The sequence below is a fragment of the Colobus angolensis genome, unplaced genomic scaffold (genome assembly GCF_000951035.1).
Source record: "Colobus angolensis palliatus isolate OR3802 unplaced genomic scaffold, Cang.pa_1.0 Scaffold123, whole genome shotgun sequence".
NCBI lineage: Eukaryota > Metazoa > Chordata > Mammalia > Primates > Cercopithecidae > Colobus > Colobus angolensis.
The window spans coordinates 10,829,215-10,850,867 of NW_012113475.1; the positions used below are offsets into that span (position 1 = coordinate 10,829,215).

Below are 21,653 nucleotides of genomic sequence, written 5' to 3' on the forward strand. Positions count from 1 at the left end.
AAAGCGTAATCTTAATGAAATATATGTCTGTTATAATATTTAAGGTGCCATTTAAAACTTTTAAAAACTTTTCAATGGACTTTTTGCTCCCCAGTTTTATTTATTTTTTGTTGGTAAATCAGTTTTAACTAACTTCTTTGATGTTTTTAGATGCCAACAAGGCCAGTGCCAAGTTATATTCAAAGACCAGATTATGCTGATCATCCCTTAGGTAAGCTCTGCTATGTTGATGACTACTGCAAAGGGAAGGAATGCTTTTCTTGTAGAAATTTTTCAGTGCTGGACTTCTAATAAATGTGTTTTCAAGCAGCATTAGAACATTAAAGATAATTAAAGATTCTTGCCTCCCCCATTAGAAATCTACCTACCTCTGAAAGCACTGTGTAGCTGTTGAAGACTATATTTAAAATAATACTGTATTTTATGTTGTTATGACAAGTTCTAGACTTACTAAAAAAGTTTTAATTTTAATATTCCCTCCTATCTAAATTAAACAATATCTATTTAGGTAAAAGCGGATGGTAGAGACCTGAGTGAATGCATAACTAAAGACTTTGGACTGTAACATTAACAGAAGTAGTAATGGTGGTGATAGTGATAGTAGTGATGAGAGTGATATGATGATGGTTCTCTAATAATAACTGATGTTTATTTTTGCTTAACTGTGTGTCAGGCACTGTGCTAAGTTCTTTGCACGTGTTACTACATTTAACACTTTCAACACTGCTGAGGTAGGTTCTGTTGTCTTCTCCATTTTTATAGATAATGATACTGAGACACCCAGCGAAGATAGGTAATTTGCAACACAGGTCAGTGGAACAGTCTCTGACCTTAGGGCCTGTACACATAATTAATTTAGACTTTGTGAAATTACTGATTTTGCATGTCAGAGAGGATGAACTCTCAGCAATTTTGTGTGGTTTTATCTAGCAAGTTAAGCTATCTTTGTTCTCTAAGAAGTGGGGAACTGTATTACATACATTCTTATGATTATCATTTTAAAATTTTAGTTAAACCCTACTATTTCAGAAAAATTTAAGGGAAAGATAGTCTAAATGATAGCATACTGTTGAGGATGTATAATTTCACTATTTTTCTATTTAATCTTAAATGTAGTATTAGCTTGTATTTAAGAAAAACAAGCATAGACAAGGTAAATTCTAACAAATGTTGTGCAGTGAAAGTAAGTTCTAGTCCTTAGAGGTAACTGCTATTCCCCTTTATATACAGAACTTTTCAGAACTATTCTGTATGTGTAAGCACATTAGGACCCCATCCCTGCCATCTATACACAAATGGAAAAAACTATATATACCTTTTCACCTTGCTGTATTCGCTTAATATGTCTTACAAATGTGTCATATAAAGCCACCTCCTTTTTAGTGAATGAAGTATTCGGTTATGTGGATGTATCGTATTTCGTAAGCGAGGCTCCTACTAATGAATGTTTAGATCATTTCGAGGTTTTTGCTTATTGCAATTTGACTGCAATTTTTTTGCAATTTGACGACAGTAACTACTCTTACATTTATATCTTTGTCCATGTGTCAAGAGTATTTCTATAGGTTGATAATCTAAAATAGCGGGATCAAAGGATATATACATTTTTGATTTTGAGAGATATTACAAATTTCAGAGATTTTTCCAGTTGTTACTTCCATTACAAATACATGGATGTCTCTTTTCTGCTATATTTTTCCCCAGCATAGTGTGTTACAAAGCTTTATGATCTTTGCTACTCTGAAAGATGAAAAATGTTATTTTGCTATTATTTTAATCTGCATTTTAAAATTATGAGTAAGGTTGAGCATCTTTTCATATATTAAAGTCATTTATATTTTCTTCCCTTTTGTAATGTTTATTCATATCCTTAAGCTTTTTTCCCTGTTAGGGTACTAGTTTTTTCCATATTGATTTATAAATGTTCTTGGTATATTAACAAAAATAACCTTTTGATGTATGTTTTTAAAACTTTTTTTCTAATTGACCGTTTATGTTTTGTCATAACATTTATTACAGACTTTGAGTATCCTAACATAGTAAAATTTATCAGTGTTTTATTTTACAGTGTGTATGGCTTTATGATCTAGAAAGACCTTCTTGCTGCAGAAGTTATAAAAAATATATTCCTATGTTTTCTTCCAGCATTTTTATGGTTTCAGTCTTTTTTATGTATGATAAAAATCATTTATAGATCTGAAACTTACTTGGTATAAGGAGTTAAATAGGGATGCAACTTAATTTTTTTTCTTGGAAGAATACCTGGTTATTATTTAAAACCAATTATTTAAAAAATCAGCCTTCCCTTACTGATTTGAAGTGCAACCTATACTGTTGTGTTATGTTCTCACATGTCTTTGGGTCTGTTTCTTGATTCTATTCAGTTTCACTAACCCATTTGTCTAATCATGTACCACTGCCAAACTCTTAATTATCCTAGCTATATAATGTTTAAAATTTGGTAGGCCTTGTTGCCCCTACCTTTCCTCTTTTTCAGAATTTTCCTGGCTATTCTTGCATGTTTGTTTTTCCATGTGAAATTTAGAATCAGCTTGTCTGGTTCTCAAAATTATCCTGTTGACTTTTTTTTATTGGGATAGTATTAAATTTATAGATAAATTTTGGAAGAATTGACATCTGTACAATATTGAGTCTTCCTGTCCAGGAACGGGGTATGTTTTTAAAATTTTACTTGACTCCTTTTATGTCTTTCAGTGGTGTTTTCAGATTTTCTTTATGTAGGGATTTTATTGTTAAATTTATTCCTGGGTACTTTATCTTTTTAGTTGTTTTTGTACATAGTAGCTTCTGTATTTTTTAGCTCATTATTTGTATGTGGGAAAGTTATTGATTTTGATAAATTTATCTTACAATATGCCTACTTGCTGAATTCTTATTTCTGGTCATTTACCAGGTGATTCTTCTGTTCTAGAGATATTTAATCATATCTGAAATTGATAAGAATTTTGTCCTTTCCTTTCTAGTTTTATATGTCTTATTTCTTTCTCTTGTTAATTTCATTTGCTAGTATTGCCAGGTGTTAAATAATAGTGCCGATAGCGGGCATTCTGTGATGTTGCTTCTCAGTTTGAGATTTATATTTATCATGTCAAGGTGGTAGCTGGCCATGTTATCAGAATTAACTTTCCTTCTAGATTATTATTTACTTTTACTTTCTTAATTTATGAATGATGAATTGGATTAATAGATTTGCCAATATTGAACTATCCCTGGCTTCTGGTACGAATCTCACTTGCATCCTGATGTATTGTGTTTTTTTGAATTCTGTTTGTTAATATTTTATTTGGAATTTTTCCATTAGTACTTGTAAATAAGATTAGTTGATGATACTATTTTTGTTAGATTTTGAGTTAATTGCTACGCTGACTTTATTACTTTTCATGTATGTAAAACTTTAAGCTAACAAATTTTATTCGTGAAGATTTTTAGGGCAATATTTTAAAAACTTTTTGAAGTTGGAAATGACTTTTATAGCATAATCTTTGTATGTGTATATAAATTAACAAAGATTTAATGGCAGCACTTATTCCTACTCCTTATAATACAAGTATAATACTTTGTTATGACGTTCTAATATTTTGTATCCCATTTATTTACTTTTAAAAAATGTTAGGTGTAGCCCAATAAAAGGTCACAAACTGGAATTTGAAAAACGCTTACTTTGGTTCCTATTTCAGAAAATAGTGTAATTAATTCATCAGTTGTTGATGTATAGTTGCTTCATGAGATGATTATGAAAGTTATTTGTAAATTCTATGGTACTTTTCAAATGTGTATCATTTACTGAGTTTGATCATCACACTGCCTGGCATATAATAAGTACTCCATAAGTATTGGCTGATTTCTAATAGGTCTGAAAATTTATCCTTTATAATTTTTTCTTTAATTGGTTTAGCAAGTTTCCCTTTGATGTTGAAAATGTTTTTTTAAAAAATCTAACCTAGACCATCTGAAATTATGAATTACTGTTGTGTGAAACAGACTACTGTTTTTATGCCACAGGTATATAATTATGCAAATAAATATTACATTTTTGCATTCATTTTGGTTTTACTTACCGGTTTTTCATTCCAGGAATGTCAGAATCTGAACAGGCTCTTAAAGGTACTTCTCAGATTAAATTACTCTCATCTGAAGATATAGAAGGGATGCGACTTGTATGTAGGGTAAGAGTTATTTTTTTGCCATGGGGTAGGAAATGTTTAAGCAGTACTTAGACATGAAGTCAGTGGTTTGCTGATTTATAAAGATAGCAAATGTTATATTGTTAGACTGACTAACACATGCTGTTTTTTTTTTTTTTTTAACTTTTTTTTGAGACTGAGTTTTGCTCTTTCACCCAGACTGGAGTGTTGTGGCGCGAGCTCTGCTTACTGCAACCTCCACCTTCCGGTTTCAAGCGATTTTCCTGCCTCAGCCTCCTGAGTAGCTGGAATTACAGGTGCCCGCCACCACACCTGGCTGATTTTTGTAATTTTAGTAGAGATCGGGTTTCACCATGTTGCCCAGGCTGGTCTCAAACTCCTGGACCTCAAGTGATCCGCCCACCTCGGCCTCCCAAAGTGCTGGGATTACAGGCATGAGCCTCTGTGGCTGGTTTAGCCACGCTTTTCATTAAACTATTGTTAGTATATAATTTTAGTCAACAGTTGTTTTCTTCTTAAAAGCCTGTTTCGGAATTAATCTGATGGATAGTCTATAGATGACAATCCTTTTCATTTATTTTCTGTATTCTTTTTTTTTTTTTTTTTTTTTTTTGAGACGGAGTCTCGCTCTGTCGCCCGGGCTGGAGTGCAGTGGCCTGACCTCAGCTCACTGCAAGCTCCGCCTCCCAGGTTCACGCCATTCTCCTGCCTCAGCCTCCCGGGTAGCTGGGACTACAGGCGCCCATCACCTCGCCTGGCTAGTTTTTTGTATTTTTTAGTAGAGACGGGGTTTCACCGTGTTAGCCAGGATGGTCTCGATCTCCTGACCTCGTGATCCGCCCGTCTCGGCCTCCCAAAGTGCTGGGATTACAGGCTTGAGCCACCGCGCCCGGCCATTCTTTTTTAAAAGAAACAAATTTTTTATGATATTTAAAAACATCTTGTCATTTTATTTTCACAAGTCATCATAACATAGGACAAAGTTTAAGGCTCAGTGGGTTGCGCTATTGGCCTTTTTGTGAAATACCTATGATGAGTGATAGTAGTGGTTGGTACTTATCAGGTGAAATCATATATTTATTCTGAAGAAAAATATAATACATTGGTATTATTTATTTAGATAAGATTCTTAAGGTTTCTATTCAGTGCTTTAAAGTGATTTGATTCTAATTTTGTTTGATATTCTGGAGAACTTTCTATTCCTATGACTTACTTGCTGTGATTCTTTGAGGAATTCATTTATCTTTTTTTTTTTTTTTTTGAGACAGTCTTGCCGATAGAGTACAGTGGCATAATCATAGATCATATAGATCATAGCTCATAGCTTATTGTAACCCCAAACTCCTGGGCTCAAGCTGTCCTTCCACCTCAGCCTCCTGAGTAACTGGGATCACAGGCATGTGCCCACTACACCTGACTACTTTTTTTTTTTTTTAAGAGACAGGATTTCACTGTGTTGCCCAGGCCCATCTGTTCCTTTTTCTTTTCCTCTACTTTTCCCCATTATAGAAATGAGAGAAGACTACCTCTATCAGTTGATGATTGTTTAGATTACTTAGGATATATATTTTCACATAGAAATCAGCCAAGCTTACTGCTGCTTGCTCGTTAGCCCAATTTTTATATAAAATTTGTCTGTTTTTATATATTTACATATTATATATTTATATATTTTCTATAAAATTATAATATTCAAGGGGAGATTAATTTTTACTAATCTTCCACAAACAGTAGAAGGGGTATAGATTTCTATTTCTGTGTCTTTTTTTAATGTATTTTGTTCCTTTTTTACAGCTTGCTAGAGAAGTTTTAGATATTGCTGCCGGCATGATTAAACCAGGTGTAACTACTGAAGAAATAGATCACGCTGTACACTTAGTAAGAACTTCACTTTTTTACTTTGAGAAATTTTGTTACATTACTCGATGCTTTGAACTTAAACATTAAGTAGACAAGTTCTGAGTGTCTAAGGTAACATAGGTAAGTTCATTTGAAAGCAAATTTTTGCTTTGTTTCAAATATGGAAAACATTCAACAGTCATTATTCCCATCTTTAAGAATCTATAATATTAAGGTCTGAGGTAAGCTTGAAAAATACCTTGTTTCTGAAACAAGATATTCATAATAAGCATTTCAGTTGAGCTTTTATAAAATGATTGATTTTATCTGGTTTAAATAAATCCTGCCACTACAGACATCTAATATTCTAAAATAAAAAAAAGAATATAACTTCTGATGGTAGATTAGTTAAATGTTTCCTTTTATATCTATAGTGTCAAGGCAATGAACAGTCGAGATAAATATTTGTAGTAAGTATAGGGATTAAAAATAAATAAATAAAGATTGCCTGTCTATCAGAGAGAGACCTTAAGACTTTAGTAGATGAGTGTACATATTATATGAATTAAAAAGAAATGAGTGATAAGTAGTTAATATATGGAAAGCAGATCAAACATGTTCTAGTAAACAAATGCAAATTATAAAGGCCTGGTAAATTTGTATTTTTAAAGATGTTTCTATCCGTTGCTTGTGTGGAGTGATGAAACTGGTCCTCTCTTCTGCTTGGTGATGGTATTGTAAATTGGAAGAACCCTTTTGGAAGGATTTGACCATGTATCTTGAGCTATGAAAATGTTTATAGATTTTTTATTCAGAATCTTATTAATCCTGACTTTTGGGTATTGTTTCATATGTTAGTATAAGATATATCATATGCAATAATAGCATTTTGAGTATGTTCTGTGGGCCAGGTGCTCAGGTGCTTCTTTTACGTTAACTCGTTCGTCTTACCAACAACCCCTTGAGGGTAGGTACTATTGTAATCTCCATTTTATAGGTAAGGAAACTGAGGAGGAGAGAGGTTAATTAAATTGTCAAAAGTTACATGACTTTTAAGTGATGGAATTGGCATTTTCAATCTAGAAAGTCTAATTCTGTATGCTCTAAACTATTATTTGTAATGCTATGAGAAGCAGAGAAGTATATTCCTAAATGAGGGAAAAGCCACAAATGTAGTTATTGGTTGTAAGATTTTTTTTTTTTTCTGTAATTGAGGAAACTTCATATTAATTTAAATTTCCAGTAAGAATGAAATTGCTAGTAAAACCATGGTATATTCTACATATTTTACAAATGGTATATTGTGCAACCATTAAAAAATATTAGTCTGAAGACTAGAGCAGGATGGAAACAGAAATAATGTATGCTGTGATTACTACTGTGTAAAAGCATCCAGTAAAGTAAGACTCGTTATGGAAAGCAGACCATGTTTTTCTGTAAGAGTTCTTTTGTTGTTCCACTGAATGTGATTATTAAAATGTCTGGAAGTACTTTACCATTTCTTAATTATGCTAGTAGTAGTCATTTTTGGGGCATAGTGATATAGGCTTGTTTCCACGTAAGAATTATAATTACATCAAAAATGCTTGTTAAAATTTATTTAAAATATTATATTTTTACTTTGATATATTTTTCACAAGGACTAGTTAATTCTAAAGTAAAATCTTCATATGTGGTAATATTTATATATATATTTGTAATAGAGGTTGAGTATCCCTTATCTGAAATGCTTTGGACCAGAAGTGTTTTGGATTTTGAATTTTTTTGGATTTTGGAATATTTGTATTATACATAACTGGTTAAGCATCTGTAATTTCAAAATTTGAAATTCTAAATTCTCCAATGGGCATTCCTTTGAGTGTCCTGTTGGTGTTCAAAAAGTTTCATATTTTGGAGGATTTCAGATTTTTAGATTTGGAATACTTAACCTGTATGTCATTTTAGTTTTCCTTTGTGCAGTTACCAGTAAACTGGTTTGTGTATGTGTACCTGACTGGCACAAACTCTGTTGTATATTGTTTAAGATCATATCCACTAGTATTACTAAAATAAAATATTAAGTTCTTTATAATGACACGTGTCCAGCTTTTTTCACATTTTTCAAATTTTTAAATCTGTAATTTCATACAGATTTTTCTTTATATATTCCAAATTATTTTTTCTGTATTCTAGGCATGTATTGCAAGAAATTGCTACCCTTCTCCCTTGAATTATTACAATTTCCCAAAGTCTTGTTGTACATCAGTGAATGAAGTCATTTGCCATGGAATACCAGACAGACGGCCCTTGCAAGAAGGTGACATTGTTAATGGTAAGAAAAATATGTTACTTTCATCACCATGGGCAAAGAAGCAACAAAGCTTGGGGGAATCTGACAGTGACTTGTGTTTTCTTGACTTGCTTCCTGTACTTACTCGTTTTCCTTTTTAAAATTCAGACACTTTTTCCTTTTTAAAATTCAGTATCACTAACTCTTAAATCTATGGAAAGCTCTCTCGTGGTTTTGTGCATTTTGCTTTTAAGATACTTCTGGTGTGATATGTTTGGTGCAGTGTGTATTTCTTTAATGCTTACCTCATATGTGATTGATTAGGTCAAAGATGTCAGTGAAATGTGGAGTCTAGTTTTTTTTCCCCAGAAGTTCATTAATGGTTTTGAAGAGACCAGGGCAGGCTTTGTTATAGATACAGGAAAACCCTTCATAATATATGAAGACCTAAAGGAAAGCTGAAAATCTTGCAGAAGCGCCTTACTTGAGTGGAAGTAGCTTTAAAGACCCCTATGTTAAGCTGCCTTGGGAAGCTACAAGTATAGACAGTAGAGGAAGTAGCTTAAAATACATTATTCCTTTTCTTTTTTTTTGAGATGGAGTCTCGCTCTGTCACCCAGGCTGGAGTGCAGTGGCGTGATCTCGGCTCACTGCAAGCTCCGCCTCCCGGGTTCACACCATTCTCCTGCCTCACCCTCCCGAGTAGCTGGGACTACAGGTGCCCGCCACCACGCCCGGCTCATTTTTTGTATTTTTAGTAGAGACAGGGTTTCACTGTGTTAGCCAGGATGGTCTCGATCTCCTGACTTTGTGGTCTGCCCGTCTTGGCCTCCCAAAGTGTGGGATTACAGGCGTGAGCCACCGCACCTGACCAGAAGATATTAATGAAGGCTTTCCTAGATGGTATTTGTTTTTGTTTTGTGTATCATTTTATTTTTTGGAGACAGGGTCTGTCACCCAGGCTCGAGTGCAGTGGCGCCATCATGGCTCACTGCTGCCTTGACTTCCCTCACTCAGGTGATCCTCCCACCTCAGAAGTAGACAAGACTACAGGCTCATTGCTACCATGCTCAACTCATTTTTTGTACTTTTTGTAGAAGTAGGGTTTTGGCATGTTGTCCAGGCTGGTCTCAAACTCCTGGACTCAAGCAGTCTGCCCGCCTTGGCCTCCCAGAGTCTTGGATTACAGGCGTGAGTTACTGTGCCTGGCCTAGATGGTATTTTAATATTGATGAAATTAAACTCTTTGTTAATAGGATATCTTAAAGGAACTACCTATCAAATGAGGAAGCATGAGCCCAAGTGTTAGAGGCTGCAGATAATTGACTGACTGTGATGCTAGCTGTGAATGATAGCCAAAGTTTAACTATGACACTATTTTTATTAGAATTGCTATTGCTTTAGTTAGCGTATCTGTTCATAAAGTTCTATAGGTTTTGAGGCCAACCCTGTTTTTCATATAAACCCTGTTATTTTTATTACATGCAGAATGTGTGAGGTTTTTCAGGAGTATATGTGTTGTGCTAGAACCAAAATATCTATATTGTGATGTTATAGGTTGATTGAAATACATGGTGTAAAAATACTCAGTGTGCCCTCTAGATACATTATAATGGTGTAATAGTATATAGTGTAATGGTAAAATAGTAATCTGTATTCTTAAACATGGGGACAAAGAGGAGAATGAATATTCACAAATAAGTGAAAAGCAAATGAGTTTTTAAAAAACAGTAGAGCAGTGTAAATTTTTCTGTTATTCCCTAGCAGGAATAAGGAACTTATAAAAGATAAATGAAAATGGTAGTTTGTAGCAGTGTAGCAAAATCTTCAATTTAATGTTACTAACTCTGGTAATTTATCTTGCATGATTGTATCCCACATACATTTTTCTTTTGCCACAAGTGATACAATTTCTGTAAGAGTATAAAGACCCACTATCTGGCTTATGTTACCATGGCCATATTGCTGCTCTCCACAGTGAGTTCAGTTACATTACACTCAGGGAGCTTCTGTTCGGCAATAACTATCTATCTATTGGTGTCTAATTTGAGAATGCAGAAGTTATCTTTTTCATTAAGTTGCTAGATGCTGTCATGTTGGAAAAGCACTTGAATTTTGAAATGAAAATAAGTATGGTCTTTATATTTGCACATTCTCTTGCAGTGGACATCACTCTTTATCGCAATGGTTATCATGGGGACCTGAATGAGACATTTTTTGTTGGAGATGTGGATGATGGAGCACGGAAACTTGTTCAGACTACATATGAGTGCCTGATGCAAGCCATTGATGCAGGTCAGCCTCAGTGTTGAGCACTTATGGCAGTCCTGTGCGCTGATGGGCTAGGAATGACTGGGCGCCGCAATTCTGTGCCTTCCTTGTAGTTTTGCCCCTGTTTTACCTGAGTTAGCTTTGGGTGTTAGCAGTAATGGGTGAAAGGATGATTTGGGAATCCCTTGGTGGTGATAGACCAGATGATTGGTTAGCATCCTTTGTTTCTTCTGTGATTTATCTTCCTTTTCTTTGCCTGATAAATGAAGAGGAGTGTGCAGATGGTTTTTTAGTGCAACTTTTATTCTATTTTTCAAATTCTTTCCACTACATAAATATTATGTTCTCCTTATAAAAAATTAAAACTGAAGATTATGAGTGAAAAAATGTGTGATCCTCCTTTGTACTTGCCTCCCTTTTTTCTTCTCTCTCTCTTCTCTCTGGAGATATCCCCTGTTACCATTCAGTTTTTTTCTCTCTCCTGTGCATTAATGCACACACGTATGTGTATGTGTTAAATTAGGTTAAATGGAATCCTAATATTTTTAATGTGTAACTGGGCTGTTTTTTCAACTGTCATAGAGATCTTTTCAAGTTAGCATATGTACCTACAGATATATATTTATCTCATTCTTTTAATGGCTATGTATTATATTTTATAGTATTACAATTTGTGTAACTATTCTGTTGGATTTTGGTGATTTCCAGATTTCTTGCTATTGTAGTAATGGGTAGGGGTGTATTTCTGGAGGATTTTTCTCAGGCTGTCTTTGTACATAATAAACAACTTATCGAGGCTTTTTTGTTTAATCAATATCTTATGGGGTAAGAGAAGGAAAGGGGCTGGGCATGGTGACTCACTCCTGTAATCCCAGCACCTTGGGAGGCTGAGGTTGGTGGATCTCCTGAGGTTAGGAGGTCGAGACCAGCCTGGCCAACATGGTGAAACCCTGTCTCTAATAAAAATGGAAAAATTAGCCAGATGTGGTGGCAGGCGCCTGTAATCCCAACTACTCGGGAGGCTAAGGCAGGAGAGTTGCTGGACCTGGAAAGTGGATCGTGCCACTGCATTCCAGCTTGGGCAACAGAGCGAGACTCCATTTCAAAAAAAGAAAAAAAGAAGGAAAGGAAAGCTATTAACAGCATCTTGTTGGAGTTGTTAATAAATGGGCAAACAGCCTTCAAGTTAAATCCTTACCATTTCAACTTTATTATCCAGTGTACTATCTGCAACCCTCCCCAGTCTCCCCAAATCTTGATGTCATCAATAGAATAGTGAACAGGACAGAGTTCTTAGACAAATATACAGTTATCTCTAATAACATTGATCCAGTATTTTTATTGTTTTTAGTGCCTTCTTTAATGGGTATGGGAGATGAAATTTTTACTCAAGTTGGAGGAATGGAAATGATGGAATATGACATTTTTGTGTATCAGGTGAAATTTTGAAAACTTATTATTCATTGTTGGTTATTTTAAAATGTTAATACAGGAGGTAGAATTGAAGAAATTTAATGTTTAGTTTGTAATTTGTGAAAGCTTAAGTTTGAAATAATTTTTAGAGTTTCTGCCAGATAATATAGTCAATGTTTCTGTTCTTTTTGCTTCTCTGTGAATCAACTGAAGAAACAAAAAAAAAAAAAGAAAAAGAAAAGAACGAGATAGTTAGAATGCTGTTTTATATGACGTATGACTGGAAGGGGCCAGTAGTTTTCATAACAGTAGCCAGGAAAGAACGAAAGTGGCTTGATCTTTTTTGGACAGTGCTATGAATTCCTTTGTATAAGTCATTTTTGCCCCCCTTTTTGCCCCTCATTTTGCACCCCTCTCATTCCCCCAGGTAGAGGGTTTGAAAAGCTGTTGAAATTAGGCTTCTTAAGTAGGGTTTCTTCGTCCATGCACTTAGTGGCTTTTGGGCCTGATAATTTTTTGTTGTAGAGGCCTGTTCTGTACATGTAAGATGCTTCACAAGCATTCCTGGTCTCTACCCAGTAAATGCCAGTTATACCACACCCTGTGTTTGACAACCAGAAATATTAATATCTCTAGATACTACCCTTTGGGGCCACAGTTGGAGCAGTCTGAAAATCAGGGAAGACTCCCTGTCACTCCGTGCAACATGGATTACAATTTTGTTCCCCCTCCTACCCCAGGCTGATAGGAAGGCCTGGATAGGAATGAAAGAAAATCATTATGAAAGTCAGCATGATTTTTCAAAACCAGAAACCTCCTTCCTTCTCCCCCCAAAATCAAGCTGGAAGGTACAGTTAAGAGCAAGTAAAAATGTTAATTGAAGTGATTCTTTGAGGTATTTACCCTGAAATGGATGGGAAAGATACATTGTATCTGAACCTCAGTCTGGGAATCAGATAGCTGAGTAGGAGAGTGTAGCGAGTTAAGGATCCCCAGAGCCATCTTGAGGTTCCCTAGGAGTCTGACAGTGCCCAGCTCCTAAGTCTTAGTGTGAGGGAGAACCTTAATAGTGATGAGAACCACTTGTTTTGTTTTGTGTTTTATTGAAACACCAGTAAAAGTCATAAAAGCTAAACAGAGCAGAAAGTGAATATAGTGAGAAGTATCTTTCCTATACTGTACCTCTAGAATTGTCTATAGAGGCAGCCGTGGAAAGTTTGAGAACGTTTTTATGGGGATAAAGAAACCCAGGGGAAGTAAGTCTTTCAGAAGTTGTCCAGGCTGAAACTCAGGACAATTCGTTACTTTTTGAACATTCCTTTTACTCCTAGTGCATTTTCTTATCTCTTCTGCTCACATAAATAGAATGGAACACTTGGCCTTAGGGAGGGATGCGAAAAGAAGTATTTTCTTCTCTATTGTTAAAGAAAGCAAAAGGTACCTACTTCCAACCCTTTAGTACTGTTATGAGTCTAACGTTTTTTGGCATGAAAGGAGGAACTACAAATGCCCTTGGTTTGAATTAGAACTCTACCAATTACTGGCTGTTTGGCCTCTCTGTGCTTCATCTGTAAGTTGAGGCATGGATGCATAAAAGTGTTTCAAAAGCTTCCTAGCACAAAGATAGTAATTAACTTTTTTTTTTTTTTTTTTTCTATTTTGAGACAAGGTCTGTCTCTTTTGCCCAGGCCAGAGTACAGTGGCAGGAACACTGCATCCTCGACCTCCCGGGTTCCAGTGATCCTCCTACCACAGCCTCCCAAGTGTAACTGGGACTATAGGCATGCACCACTATGCGGGGCTAATTTTTGTATTTTTTTGCAGAGAGAGGGCTTTGCCATGTAGCCCAGGCTGGTCTTGAACTCCTTAGCTCAGGCGATCTTCCTGCTTTGACCTCTCAAAGTGCTGGGATTATAGGCATGAGCCACTGCACCCGGTTGATAGTAATTGCTTAGTACATGTTAGTTATTATTAGTTTATCATGAATTTTCTCTTTTCCTTTCAGTGAAGCCTGGTGTTCGGTACAGAGAACTGGGAAACATTATCCAGAAGCATGCCCAAGCAAATGGGTTTTCAGTTGTTCGAAGCTATTGTGGGCATGGAATCCATAAGCTTTTTCATACAGCTCCCAATGTACCCCACTATGCCAGTAAGTACTATCCGGAGATTTGGTATAAGCTCACCATTTATTCAACAAATACGTATTCATACATTTAATAGTACCTACTATTTTGTATTCACTAGAGTAATCTCTTAGCTGTAGATAGAATCCCAAAATGTGTATTTGCTGAAACACAGTGCAAATTCATGTCTTACCCACATAATAGTCCAAGGCAGGTGTGTTTGGTCGCTGTGGGGGCAGGGCAGTTACTGTGTGACACAGGCTGTGTCATCTTCGGCCTATGGCTTTCAAAGTCACTTTGGGAGTTGCCCTCCTGGTTAGTAGATAGTGGGGGTGTTGGGGGTTGAAGCTTGGAGGGGTATACTTGGGAGTTTTTAACAGTCAGCTGGAATTGGCATAAATCAAATTTATTTTCCATTGGCAGGAATTCAGTCACATGGCTGCATCTAAATGCAAGGGAGGTGGGAAAACATCATTTAATTGTGTGTTATGGAAGCAAAGTAACCTTATTTTGGTGAACAATCAACAGTCTGCCACAGGCCTAGCCTTTACTATTCTGATTCCTTAGGTGAAGTCAGTTCGTCTTGCTTGGTTTTTAGTGCTTAATGTATGTCAGATCCTGTAATATTTGTTCATATAAGTAGAGGGGAATAAACAAAGTACCTTTCCTCAGGTTGAGTGCCATATGATACAATAACAAAGAAAGTGTAAGATAGATAACGTCTTACAGAAATATTTTCTGTAGAGAGAGAAGACATGTGCAGGAATGAATCTGTTGTTTAGTGTTGGAAATGAAAGCTGTCCACAGTAAGTGACCTAGAAAGGAACTTAGCACATATATATTGAGCCACTGCTAGATCAACACTTTCATCTCCTTGTGCTTAATTTTTTTCATCTGTACAATAGTAGGGAATGGTATTTACTGTAGAATTGTTATGAGGGTTAAGTGAGATGATACATGGAAAGCACTTAGAACTCTGCATGAAAACAGTACACAAAAGCATTTAATCAATGACAGTAATATGTAATATCTCATTTGATCATCGCAACTCTGTGGATAATTTCTTAGCCCAATTTTTTTAAAGCAACTCTGTGCTTACAGAGGTAATTGGCTTGCTCAAGGTCACACGAACTAGTAATTAAATGTCAGACTAGCATTGATACCTGGGTTCTGTCTTGCTCTCTGGAGTCAGTCTTTTCTCCTATACATCATGCTGATGAGTAAGGATTGAAGAAATTTGGAGCTGGGTGCGGTGGGAGAACTAAAGAGTGGTTGAGGTTTTGGTTGGGTGGAGAGGAGAAAAACTTTCCAGTTGGTGGGTGAATATGGGTGCTTCAAATAGAGATGAACAGAGAAAATATAAGGTTGGCTGAGTTATATGTTAAGGACTAGCAGCAGGCAGTCCAGGTGTGCTGAATGCCAGACTGAAGAAATGTGACTTCTGTGTTGGAATCTTCAGAATTATTTTTGAGCAAAAGAATGGCATAATGAAGCTGATATTTTGAGAAGGCTAATTTGGCAGTGGTGACTAAGATGGATTGCAGGTGCGAGTTCTGAAGATCGTTGACCTAATGGGCAGTTGTTGTAGTTGAGGTGTGACGTGGTAAAATCCTAGACATGGATAGTTGTGAAGAGAAAGTGAAATGAGTGAGCAACCTTTCTAAAGGAGAAGCTGGAGCAGTCATTCAGGGCAGGGGTCCCCAGCCCCTGGGCCATAGACAGGTACTGATCCTTGGCTTGTTAGGAGCTGGGCTGCACAGCAGGAGGTGAGTGGCAAGCAAGCGAGCTTTACCACCTGAGCTCCGCCTCCTGTCAGATCAGCAGAGACTGAAGACAATAATATTTATGGGAGAAGGGGATTTTGGTTAGTGGTTATAGTGTCAGCAAAATATGTTGCCACTGTTATACAAAAGATGTCATGTGAGTTTCCTATTAAAGCATTTAATTAGACATAAGAAACAATTATGAAAAGAAACAATTATGAAAAGAGGAAAAAGGACCCAGGTGTACTTTACTTTATATAGTCGTTTTGGGACAGGATCTTACTGTGTCGCCTAGGCTAAAGTGTAGTGGTGCAATCACGGCTCACTGGAGCCTTGACCTCCAAGAGCTCAAGCAGTCCTCCTACCTCAGCCTCCTGAGTAGCTGGTACTACAGGTGTGGGCCACCATCCCTGGCTGATTTTTATATTTTTATAGAGACAGGGTTTCTCCATGTTGCCCAGGCTGATATCAAACTCCTGGGCTCAAGCAGTCTGCTCACCTCAGCCTCCCAAGGAGCTGGGGTTTCAGGCATGAGCTACCATACCCAGTCTTATATGTTATGTTTATGAGGAGTCACATTTATATAAAACAAAATATGCTGTGGTCACTCTAGGGAAGTATTAAACAATTGAAGGGTTTTTTTTTTTTTTGGATAGCAGAGATATCTTTTGAAATGTAAATCTCTGCTTTCGTTTGTAACTCTATATTCCTAACCCAGATGAGGGAAGAACCAGGAAATCGTTGTATAAGATTCCTGCACTGCTTCTATGTAGGAGAAGTCCTTGCTTCTATGTTTGAATCAATGGGTGGGAAGTAATGATGATAATATTTTACATTTAAACTGTACAGGCATAACTCTGAGATAACTGTTTGGTTCCAGACCCTTGCAATATAGTGAATATCGCAATAAAGCAAGTCATACAGATTTTTTGGTTTCCCAGTGCATAAAAAAGTTACGTTTATACTGTAGTCTATTGTGTGTGTAGTCTTAGCAGTGCACAAACCTTGATTTAAAAATACTCTTGCTAAAATATGCTAACAGTCATCTGAGTCTTCAGCGAGTTGTAATCCTCTTGCTGGTGAAAGGTCTTCCCTTGATGTTGATGGCTACTGACTGATGAGGGTGGTGGTTGCTGAAGGCTGAGGTTTGTATTACATTCTCACATTGTTAGAAATTCCTGAACCTGGGTAATTTATAAAGAAAAGAGGCTTAATTGGCTCATGGTTCTGCAGGCTATACAGGAAGCATGGCAGCATCAGCTTTCAGAGAGGCCTCAGGGAACTTAAAATCATGGCGGAAGGCAAAGAGGGAATGAGTGTCTCAACATGGTGGGAGCAGGAGCAAGAGAGAGAGCACGTGGGAGGAGAGACAACCAGATCTCATGACAACTCATTCACTATACAGTACCAAGAGAGGTAGTGCTAAACCATTCATGGGAACTCTGCCCCCATGATCCAGTCACTTTCCACCAGGCCTCTCCTCCAACACTGGGCATTACATTTCAACATGAGATTTGGGTGGGAACACAGATCCAAACCCATATCAGGGTGATTGTGGCAATTTCTTGAAATAAGACAACAAAGTTTGTCACATTGATTGACTCTTCCTTTCACGAAGATTTTTCTGTAGCTTGTGATGCTGTTTGATAGCATTTTATCCACAGAACTTCTTTCAAAATTGGAGTCAGTTCTCTCAAACCCTGCTTCTGTTTTATCAACTAAGTTTAAGTAATATTCCAAATCTTTTGTTATCATCTCAACAATGCTAACTATGGGTAGATTCCATCTCAAGAAACTACTTTCTTTGTTTATCCATAAGAAGCAGCTACTCAGCTGTTCAAGTTTCATCATGAGATTGAAGCAATCCACTCACATCCTCAGGCTCCATTACTAATTCTAGTTCTCTTGCTCTTTCCACATCTGTAGTTACTTCCTCCACTAAGTTTCAAACCCCTCATAGTCATCCAAAAGGGTTGAAATTACCTTCTGCCCAGCTCATGTTAATATTGATATTTGATTTCCTCTTATGCATCACATAATTTCCTCCCATGAATCACAATTTTTTGGTTTTGTTTTTGTTTGTTTTGAGACAGAGTCTCACTCTGGTTGCGCAGGCTGGAGTGCAGTGGCACGATCTCAGCTCACAGCAGCCTCCACCTCCTGGGCTTAGGTGATTCCTCCACCTCAGCCTCCTGAGTAACTGGGATTACAGGCATGCACCACCATAGCCCGCCTTATTTTTTTTTTTTTTTTTTTTTTTGTATTTTTAGTAGAAATGGGATTTCACTGTGTTGCCCAGGCTGGTCTTGAACTCCTGGACTCATACATTCCACTCGCCTCGGCCTCCCAGAGTGCTGGGATTACAGGCATGTGCCACCGCGCCCAGCCTACAGATGTTTTTAATGGCATCCAGAATGGTGAATCCTTTCAAGAAGTTTTCCAGTTTACTTTTGTCCGGATTCATCAGAGGAATCACTATCTATGGCAGCCTTAGAAAATGTATTTCTTAAATAATAAGACTTGAAAGTCAAAATTCCTTCTTGATCCATGAGCTACAGAATAGATGCCATGTTAGCAGGCATGAAACCAACATTCATCTCCTAATACATCTCCGTTAGAGCTCTTGGGCGACCAGTGCATTGTCAGTGAGCAGTAATATTTTGAAAGGAATCTTTTTCTTTGAGCAGTAGGTTTCAGCATTAATATTATTAATTATATTAACTATATTATATATTAAGTATATTACCTATATATCATATATATTAATTATATATTAATATTATTAAAATATTCAGTAAACCATGCTATAAATTGAGGTGCTGTCATCCAGGCTTTGTTGTTCCGTTTCTAGAGCACAGGCAGAGTAGATTTCGCTTCATTCTTAAGGAATCCTAAGGAATGGTAGATGAGCATTGGCTTCAACTTAAAGTCACAGGCAGCAGGATCCCCTAACGAGAAAGTCAGCCTGTCCTTTGAAGCCAGTTATTGACCTCTCTCTAGTTAGAAAGTCCTAGGTGGCATTTTCTTCCATGAGAAGGCTGTTTTGGTCTGCGTTGAAAATCTTGTTTGTTGGTATAACCACCTTCATCATAGCTATATCTTCTGGCAAATTTGCTGCAGTTTCTACATGAGCACTTGCCGCTTCACCGTGCACTTTTATGTAATGGAGACGGATTGTTTAAACTTCGTGAACCAACCTCTGCTTTCAACTTTTCTTCTGCTGCTTTGTCACCTCACTCAGCCTTCGTAGAATTGAAGAGAGTTAGTGCCTTGCTCTGGATTGGGCTTTGGCTTAAGGGAATGTTGTGGGTTGTGTGATCTTCTGTCCAGACCATTCAAACTTCCTCCATAACAGCAGTAGGACTGTTTTACTTTCTTTGCATTTGTGGGTTCAGTGAAGTAGCGCTTTCAGTTTGCTTCAAGAACTTTCCCTCTGCATTCACAACGTGGCTAACTCTTTGGCACAAGAGACCTAGCTTTTGGCCTATCTAGGCTATTGACATGCCTTCCTCATTAAGTTTAATCATTTCTAGCTTTTGATTCAAAGTGAGAGACATGTGACTCTTCCTTTCAGTTAAACACTTAGAGGCCATTGTAGCCTCTAAGTGTTAGTGGCCTAATTGCAGTATTGTGTTTCAGGGAATAGGGAGGCCTGAGGCCTGAGGAGAGGGAGAGAGAAGTGGGGCAGGCTGATGGAGCCGTAAGACCACACACAAACATTTGTTTGCTGTCTTACATGGGCACAGTTTGTGGTGCTGCAAAACAATTAAAATTTTAACATCAAAGATCATTGATCACAGATCACTATAATTGATACAATAATAATGAACATGTTTGAAAGATTGTGAAAATTACCAAATTGTGACACAGAGACATGAAGTGAACATGCACTATGGGAAAAATGACATTGTTAGACTTGCTCAGTGTAGGGTTGCCACAAATCTTCAGTTTATTTTTTTTTAAAAAAAGACTGTATCTGGTCAGATGTGGTGGCTTATGCCTGTAATTCCAGCACCTTGGGAGGCTGAAGCAGGCAGATCACTTGAGGTCAGGAGTTCTAGACCAGCCTGGCCAAAATGGTGAAACCATGCTTCTACTAAAAATACAAAAATTAGATGGCCATGGTGTGTGCGCCTGTAGTCCCCAGCTACTCAGGAAGCTGAGGTGGGAGGATCACTTGAACCTGGAAGGTGGAGGTTGCAGTGAGCCGAGGTCGTGCCAGTACACTCCAGCCTGGGCAACAGAGCAAGAGTCCATCTCAAAAAAGAAAGAAAGAAAGAAAAAGCAGTATCTGTGAAGCGTAATACAGTGAAGTGCAATAAAACAAGGTATGCCTCCATATTACAGTCATTCTATGAGAGACTATAGATTAGGTACAAATTTTTTAAAAAGTGCCTAACAGTGTCTGCAATATTATAGTGACTCAGATAATGTATATTTGTTGAGTGAGGTATGTTGGAAACTGAAACTTTAATCAGTGTAAAAATTATTGAGAGATACGTTACATGTTGTTGTAGTCTTTGAAATCCAAATTGCTTTTGCACTTATAGACTTAGTTCTGATTAGCCACTTTTCAAGTACTTCCTAGCTATGGGAGTAGCATGGCCAGTGCTGCTATATTGGACATGAGAGTTCAAGATCCTTTCATCCTTTTTACTTTCGGTGACACCACACTGACATTCTTGACATTTTCTTTTTGGTTTCTCCAAGGAAATATAGACCAATTCTGTATATGTATTAATAAGCATGTCCTTTTGAAGGTTTATGAGTTTAGAAATTAAAAGTCAAATGTTTCTTTTTTTTTTTTAATGACCTTAGGATTTTATATCAGTTTAGAAGCTCCAGATTTGAAATCTGCAGTAAGTGTAATTTGGCAATACCTAAGATAGTGGAAAGCAGCACGATACCTATTCATCTGGAAAGTTGTGCAGCAATGTAAACGTGTAGGGGAGATTAGACCATTCCTGGAAAGAGGAGAGTTTAGTCGAGTCAGCCTCAAAGGACGGTCAAATTTGCCATTGAAAACAAAGTTGCAGATCAGAACAACCTCACACAGGAACCCTGAAAAGCTGATGTATTAGCCATCTGGTGGTCAGGTTGGGCATTGCAGTCATTCGCTTAGCTGATACCCTTATTAGGTTTTGTTTAACTTGAAATTTAAATTAGTTCTCCATTTTTGTCTAAAAAAACCTATTCCTAGTTTTAACATTTTTGGCCTTTTTGAGGGATATGGCAGGTCTGGTCACTGTAATTTATTGTTATATTTCTCATGATGATCCTGAAAAAAGCATTATTAGTAAACTTGGACAATGGAGTTTGCTTTTTTTGCTTTGAATTAAAAAATAGTGGTTTCCTCAGTTTTTGTTTTTGTTTTTGTTTTTGTTTGTTTTTTTGAGACAGAGTCTTGCTCTGTCGCCTAGGCTGGAGCAGTGGCAGGATCTCGGCTCACTGCCAAGTTCCGCCTCCCGGGGTCATGCCATTCTCCTGCCTCAGCCTCCCAAGTAGCTGGGACTACAGGCGTGTGGCACCACACCCGGCTAATTTTTTGTATTTTTAGTAGAGACAGGGTTTCACCGTGTTAGCCAGGATGGTCTTGATCTCGGCTCACTGCCAAGTTCCGCCTCCCGGGGTCATGCCATTCTCCTGCCTCAGCCTTCCAAGTAGCTGGGATTACAGGCGTGTGGCACCACACCCGGCTAATTTTTGTATTTTTAGTAAAGATGGGGTTTCACCATGTTGGCCAGGCTGGTTTTGAACCCTTGGCCTGATGTGATCTGCCTGCCTTGGCCTCCCAAAGTGCTGGGATTAC

At 37.2% G+C, this 21,653-nt stretch overlaps 1 protein-coding gene across 1 annotated transcript in view; it reads left to right on the forward strand.

Annotated features, from left to right (window-relative positions):
- METAP1 (methionyl aminopeptidase 1) overlaps positions 1 to 21,653 on the forward strand; it is a 71,437-nt gene that overhangs the window by 44,572 nt on the left and 5,212 nt on the right. The window contains exons 4-9 of the mRNA XM_011933027.1: positions 151 to 211; positions 4,096 to 4,187; positions 5,961 to 6,044; positions 8,178 to 8,316; positions 10,438 to 10,569; positions 13,964 to 14,107. Of these exons, the coding sequence (XP_011788417.1) occupies positions 151 to 211; positions 4,096 to 4,187; positions 5,961 to 6,044; positions 8,178 to 8,316; positions 10,438 to 10,569; positions 13,964 to 14,107 (652 nt within the window). The remainder of the gene's footprint in view (positions 1 to 150; positions 212 to 4,095; positions 4,188 to 5,960; positions 6,045 to 8,177; positions 8,317 to 10,437; positions 10,570 to 13,963; positions 14,108 to 21,653) is intronic.